The sequence below is a fragment of the Cololabis saira genome, chromosome 15 (assembly GCF_033807715.1).
Source record: "Cololabis saira isolate AMF1-May2022 chromosome 15, fColSai1.1, whole genome shotgun sequence".
Taxonomy (NCBI): Eukaryota; Metazoa; Chordata; class Actinopteri; order Beloniformes; family Belonidae; genus Cololabis; species Cololabis saira.
Window position 1 is genome coordinate 21,842,502 of NC_084601.1, and position 7,580 is coordinate 21,850,081.

General features: G+C 42.0%; 1 protein-coding gene across 1 annotated transcript; it reads right to left on the reverse strand.

The window, feature by feature from the left end:
• Positions 1–4,161: 4,161 nt before the first annotated feature.
• marcksl1b (MARCKS-like 1b) lies at positions 4,162–6,911 on the reverse strand. The gene is made up of 2 exons (XM_061741080.1): positions 6,615–6,911; positions 4,162–5,620 (listed from the first exon to the last, which is right to left on the reverse strand). The coding sequence occupies exons 1-2, from the start codon at positions 6,693–6,695 to the stop codon at positions 5,030–5,032; spliced, it is 672 nt and encodes a 223-aa protein (XP_061597064.1). The 5' UTR covers positions 6,696–6,911; the 3' UTR covers positions 4,162–5,029.
• Between the last annotated feature and the right edge of the window lie 669 nt (positions 6,912–7,580).

Below are 7,580 nucleotides of genomic sequence, written 5' to 3' on the forward strand. Positions count from 1 at the left end.
ATCACAGATCCAGATTAGAGCAATCCACTATCACCACCAAACTTCCCGGCATTCTGCATTCTCTGTACGTGTCTGGACGTGGGCATCACAAAGTTGTGACACCAATTTCAAACAATGCAAACCCTGCTGAGGAAACAAGCAGAGTCAAACGACTCACTCCAACTTCTACAAACAATACTGTAAAAACCCGGCTGAAAAGGAATCTGTTCATCTTTTTGGTATTTTGTTGTATCAATTTTAAAGAGAAAATTACTTGGTGATAATTCTAAGTACATGTTTTCATTACTGGGGTTCTGATATGATTCGTCTCAATGAGGACAATGGGGGAGCATGGCTTTGAAAGAAACTGGGGGAGAAAACAACATGCTTTGTCTATAATGTTATCCATATACTGTATTAGAAAGCTCCAATGATCAGTAAATGCAATGATTTACATGCTATGTTTCATTTTGACAATGTCAGTTGCAGACTGTAGACTGATAGGAAGACACTGGAAGGCCTAAAAGCCACCAGCTTTTACCTTTTTCTGGCATATTTGTGAGTTTATAAATTCAGTATTTAATAGTTCTCTCATGCAGTTTTTTTTTTTAATTTATAAAGTTAAAATTTCATTTTTTCCCTCACAAATTATGAGAAAAGTCAGATTACAAACACACAGTTTCTTATTTTTCTTCTTTTTTTGGCAAACTTATGTAGTCAGAAGGAATGTTTTCTTCTTCTTTCTTTTCCACCTTAGAATTCTACCACTGTGTCTGTCGTGGAATTGCTTTTGCTCATGGTGGTTCATCGAGTCTCAGAAAATTTTGAATTTAGGCTTATTTTGCCAGCTCTGATTCACAAATATAGGCTGTTATTTCTCAACAGATTGATAAAGTGCCACACAGATCAGTCCAGTACAGCCGCTCCAGCGGCTGCACCTGTAAACGACCTGGTGTCATTCCCGATGTTGGCCGACAGGTGGCAGCAAACACCAACACCTGTTCAACCCCGGCTCCCACATTTCTGCAGACACAGTTACTGCCGACTGAGAATCAAATCATCTCTGAGGAGACCTGTCATTGGAGCAGGTGCATGGTGTGGGAGGAACAAAACAGTAATATATAGTATAAGACTGATACTGGAAATGAGATCACTGTGGATACGTTATTAATTATTTACGGCTCCCTGTACTTGTTATTGTACAGTGTGAGGAAGGTTCACTCAGGAGGGATTTGCTTTGTACACTTATTATTTCAGTTAAAAACAAGAAGTGAAAGAGCAATGCTACAAAGAGTTCAAGAGTAGGAAATCCAGATTCAATCATTTGTATCTATTTAATGCAGGGTTTGGCAACCCTGGTCCTAAAGAGCCACAGTCCTGCATGTATTAGACATCTCCCTGCATCAGCACTCCTGATTCTAATTAAGGATTGTCATAAACTCATGATCCAGGTCTGCAAAAGTCTGTTAAGGACACTTGTGTCATGGTGCGTTGAAGCAGGGGAAACGTCTAAAACATGCAGGACTGCAGCTCTTTGGGACCAGGGTCACTGACCCCTGGTTTGAAGGCTGGGTCCAAATGGAGCACAGATCTCAACTCATCTTATCACCATGTGAACTAGGTCGTTTCAGCCCGTCTGGCTGCCGTGTTCAGCCGGACATTTTCAGGAGATCTCCGGCGTTCAAATGGAGGGAATTCTCTTGATGTGATGAGGAACAGTCAGGTGTGATGGCGGTGCTCTCGGAGCCAAGGGACCAACAAGACTTCAAGGGTCAATGTGGATTAATTAAATAAATATAAATTCCTATTCCCATTTAAATTTTTGATCATTTTTATTATGTAACAGAAGCTGAAGTGAGGAAAAACAGTGATTGGCTAGCAGCGCGGTTGTGAAATCAAAATGGAGATGCCGGTGAAACCCCAGTGAACTGAAACTACTGGCAGAGTCCCGCAGGGTTAATGCTGGATCAGATTGAGTCATAATCCAACTAAGGTCAAAGTTCGGTCTTTTCTTTCTGTGCTGCAACTGACGCAACTGGGGCGGGTGGGGGATTTCACTCGGGGGGACAATGACTATGATAAAGCTAAAGATAAAGTTATCTGATCATGCACCGTAGTTTGTCTCGGCATCTGGCTCAGAGCTCAGATGAATGATAATATATGACTTATTTTACAGTGATATTATTCATTGAAAAGAAAAACAAAGTGAAGCCAGAAATAAAAAGAATAATAATGTGGGCTATACTACTGAGTTCCTGTATGACTCAGTAGCTTGTAAATGAACCACCAGCAGCAATCACTTGAAGTAAGCATCTCTGTGTGACTTCATGAATTTCTTATTTCCTTTTGAAGAAATGTTGCTTTTTGTCCGCTTATAAACAGCTCTCTTTAGGTCCAACTCCCAGCACGCCCTCTCGGTTGGGATGATATTGGCTGTGCCAATGCAAACCGTGTGTTTTGTTGTTGTTTTCAGCCATTCTGGTGTAAATCTGCTGGCCTACCACTGATCACGGCCCTGTTGGAGGACCTTGTTCCCACCGTAGCAGACAAATGGCCTCTCGTCTCCCACTAGGATCCTCTGCTGTGCAGAACAGGTGATGCCAGACTCGATAAATGCAAGGTGCCCAGGTCCCGTGGTTGGAGAAGACCCACCGTCATACTTGACAGTTGGGTTGGTCTCATCTGTTCATTGTTTCAGAACTGTTGCAGGTTGTTCACATGCATTTTTGCTAAACACCCAGTTGGGTTTTCATGATTTTCTTGTAGCCTTTGTTCAAGGTGTAGATAGGTAGAAAGAAATAATGGAGACGACATGCAGCAAAGGGTTGCAGGCCCGGACTCAAACCTGCAACCGCTGCAGGAGGACTGTAGCCTCAGTACATTAACATTTAACCACTGTGCCACCCAGCAGTCCTGCCGTGTGATATGTTCATGGACCTGCTCAGCACTGCTTGTAGGGTCTGTGATGGAGGTATCGGGTCTCCGGTATTCTCCTACCATTGAACAGTCTGATCCAGTCCTGGGAGCAGTAACAACCGACTTGGATGCTTTCCAATTGTGTGAAATAAGACCTGGAAACACACATTGTGGCAGAGAATTATCTAATTGGTTTACTTCACCGAACGAATTGTTACAGATTACTTTTGTAATACTGTATTTGACCCGGTCTTTGTACGTTTTGACCGTATAGAAACGTAATTCTTGCCATTGTAAGAATAAGATGTACCTGCTGTACTCTACTGCCCTTACTTTTTAACTTGTGCTTTTTATTATTTTACCTCTCTTCTTATCATTTTATTTGTCATTTACTGTTTAATTGTGTGTTGCCGCTTTTAATATTGATGTCAAGCACTTTGAATTACCTTGTGTTGAATTGTGCTATACAAATAAACTTGCCTTGCCTTGCTTTTCCCCTTGTGAGGAATCCTCCTCACTGTAAAATGTTGAATTCCACATTATGGTTTTATAACCTTTTCCAGACTGATGTGTGGCAACAACTTAATTTCTAAGAGATTTGCTGTTCTCTCTCCTGGAATATCTGATTGCTCCACAGCAGCAAACTGCCAGAAGACTTAATTTCATAGAGGTTTAAAATTCATTTGATTGCTTGTTTATCACCAAACTCTCAAAACAATGGCCTAAGTCATAAAAAAAGCATAAAGAACTGAAGCAATGTTTTTTTCTGTTTTCTGAAAAATTTGAGACTTGTTATTTTTTACGAGGGGGACGTTATAATTTCCTCGAGGGCTGATGACTAGTAGCACTTGGCCGCGTCTTACCCTCTTAAATCCTACGGAAGCAATAAGGAGGTACTTAATGTTGCCCACGTGACTTTTCCTTCCAGGTTCATTCAAGAAATAATGGCAGTTAAAAGAGTTAAGCCGTCCTCTGTCTAAGGTTGTTTATACCTAATGATGAGACCAACTTTGATCAGCTATTCTTATGTTTTGTACACAAAAAAAGGATTGAGAGGGGTTTTAGCCTTGCATCAAACAATAGTGAAGCCTTCAATGAGTGTTGATATCCCATTTGAGTATGTGCTACAAGATTATGGCAAATGGCTATTACCGGTATTTGACACTTCAGTGTTGTAAATAACTTGTAAAATGGGTAACAGGTCCTCTAATTGAATTGTGTAACAGCAAATGTAATGGATGATGGAAACAACCCTAGAGACACATCAACAGGCAGGTAACCAACATTTATTTACCATTATCAAGTTTACAATAAAACCAGTAACATCTGTCAACATTAGCAAAATAAAGAACAGAAATCAATCCAATGTATTTACAGAGACAAAGCAGATTCAGGCTCACACACGACAGATAAACAACTCTGCTTCATATCAAACCGCAACAGTGAACATAGCAAGCTTAAGTGTTCTTTTTTTTCATAGCAAGGTAAAAATCAAAATTGTCTATTTTGTTTCTTTAACAAATGAGTCATAACTTCTCTGAATCTTTAAGATGATTTCTATAATACACCACAAAATACTTCAAATTTGGGTTAAAATATAGGAATGTAAAAAGTTGGCAAGTCTCTTAATTTTCTGATTTCATCTTTTTTTTTCTTTTTCTCTTTAACAGTCATTTCAAGTGGTGGTGGTGTCATAGTATCTTATCTAGCGTCATTCCTTCAGCAAGGAGGCATCTTGATCTGCAGATTTTTAGGGAAAAGATGCTTCAACTCCATCTATCCTTCCATCCATCTCTACTTCTGGTGTCATTAGCTGGCGTTCTAGCCGTTTAAATCCATTTTCCACATAGTGACCATCCCACAGCCTCAAACTCAGTCTGGGTCCAGATGTCGCGCAGTAACCAGGGAAGTGATCTAGTGAATCTAGTCTGTCGTCTTGTAATCATGACGAAAAGTGGCACGTCGAGTCTTTCACATACATGTGTATATATTTACATATACATATATCCATATACATATGTATACATATACACATATATATAAATATATATATATATACTCTTAAATTCTCTTTATTTCTCTCGCTTTCTTTCGAAAAACAGTTCACCGAGTTCACTGTGAGCTAAAGGTACAATCACTCTTTCTTTTCAGATGGAGCGGGGGTTGAGCTGCTCTCCTCTGTTGGTTTCGTGGCCTCGGGGGCCGGAGCAGCTGGTTCTTTGGCCTCCTCCTTGGGCGCCTCCTCCTGAGCCGGTGCCTCCTCGGCCTTTGGAGCCTCGGAGGCGGCGGGAGTAGTAGCGGCAGGAGTAGTGGCTGCAGGAGTAGTAGCGGCAGGAGCCTCCTCCTTCGCCTCCTCCTTCTTCTCCTCAGCAGGAGCGGCGGCGGCGGCCGCTCCGTTCTCAGATGGCTTCTCCTCAGAGGGGGCAGCCGCGGCTGCCACCTCCTCTTTCACAGCCTCGCTTTTCTTGCTCTTCTTCAGATTAAGTTTGATGTTGAAGGACTTCTTCAGGGAGAACTTCTTCTTCTTCTTCTTGGGGGTTTCCTTTGCGGCTGCCTCGCCCTCCGGTTTGGCAGCCTCTCCATCTGCAGCAGGTGCCGGCTCAATGCCGTCACCCCCAGCCCCGGCCTCAGACTCCTTGGCCGCCTCGGCCGAGCCGTTGGTAGCAGCAGCATCCCCATCAGGCTTTGTGGAGACGTCGCCATTGGTTTTGACGTGTCCATTCTCCTGGAGATCGAAAGAGGAAAATGTGATAAATAAGTCAACAGCACAGATAACACTTTTTTGAACGAAAAAAGATCTGTATGTATAATGTATAACATGTATAAGACCAGTTGTTGTGCATTTCTCCCTCTCTCTCTCATCCTTTTGCTCATTAATTAACCACCGTGAAGCCTGGCTCAGAGGCGACGCCTTGCAGTACCCTGCACTGGCGTTAGGCGGCGACAGCGCATCGCAGACGGCTTAAGGAACCAGACAGACGTCGGTTCAACAAAGACGAGGCTGGAGCCTCGATGGAGGGATGAGACCCCGCAACCGAGATCCAGTTTATACAACCCTTTTCCTTAAAAATAAATAAATAAACCTCTCCTTTATTAAAAAAAACCCAACAAAAACGTTTTCATATTTAAATCATCCTGTAATCAGGTTAATTGATTTTATAAAGCAGCTAATTTGCAGTCATATTCATGTAATAAGTTATACAGCGTACTGTAAACTAAACGCAATCTTTATCACTTTATTTTTTCCATTACGTTTAATAAGAATTAAAAAAATGTTTAAAGCCAGACGAAATAAAAGGCTCATATTTATATATAAATAAATAAAAACAAAGGGGGGAGTAGTAGACTGCCTACGTGCACCCAAGCTCCCCCTCCCCCTTTAAGCTGCTGTTTGTTTGTGAGGGGGGTTGGGGGGGTACAGTTACCAATATCACACATTTAACTTTAAACTTGGACAACTTAAGTTAAGTTACAAGAGATGAATAAAACTAGGCGCAGTTTTTTTTTTTTTAGTTGTGGGACATTTGTATGAATGAGCCTCCAGCAAGAGACAGACAAGAAGAGATGAACCCCACCTGCCAGAAATGTTGCCACATTGAGATTTAATTCATTCAACTAAAATACACCTGAGATGGTTTTTTTGTGTGAGAAGTTCCCCCCCCCCTACGAGTCTCCCTCATTGAAAGCAGTAAAGTGTGTCCAGTCATGAGGGCATCTACCTGTCCGTTGGTCTTGACAGCTGCAGCATCAGCAGCGGGCGCCTCCGCGGCCACCTCTCCCTTGGATGACTGGGAACCCATTGTCTTGAGTGAGTTTGGGTGGGGGTCTTCTAAAGCAAATGAAAAAGAAAAACTAAAAAAGAGTGGTTTAAATTAATCCAACCCCAGGGCGAGTCACGTATCCAATGTTAAAGCGATGAAAAGTGTGAGGGCTTTTCTTTGAAACAGCAGCAGCTCCTTCCCCTCCGTTAATCCAGCAGTAGTACCGACACCCCGGGAGAGACAGACCCTCTAAATACAACGCTCCGCGAACGCAACGGTTCAACACGCAACAGGAGCGAGGCCCCGCCCCTGGGCGTGGCCTGGTGATGCTCTCAGCCAATGGGAGACCGCCCTGGGGGCGTGTCTGACCGAGTCGACCAATCACCTGTGGCTCATTAAGTATCCCCGCCCCCAGTGTTGGACCCCCAGCATTGAAATCAATTCAGGGCCACTAAATTCTATTAGATATACCTAGATACCTAGAATTGTATTTATTTATTTTTCATTTAATGCAAGTATATTCTATTTACTTGTATTCTGTTTCTACTTCACAATTAATTTCAGCAGGATTTACAAAAATGGTGACACCTGCCACAAAGAGGAGAATGGGTGTGAGCAGACCCAGATGTTTGAAGGAATGTGTAATGCCAATTTAGAAGTTTTAAAACATAAAATGTTTTAAAATAATCACTAATACAGTTTTTTAAGACACTAGAATGATGGATATTAAGAAGTACTGTCACGGAAGACAAATAAATCTCAAGCCAGTTGGACAAACTTCTCTTTAGCCCTGTCAGGATATTTGTTTCCCTTCTGTTCCACTATGCTAATGGTCTTTCATGGCATTGTGTAATGTGTGCTATGGAAATAGTTTCACTTTTGACTATTACTCAAGCAAGGATTAAGGTTTCTGCATGTCTCTTT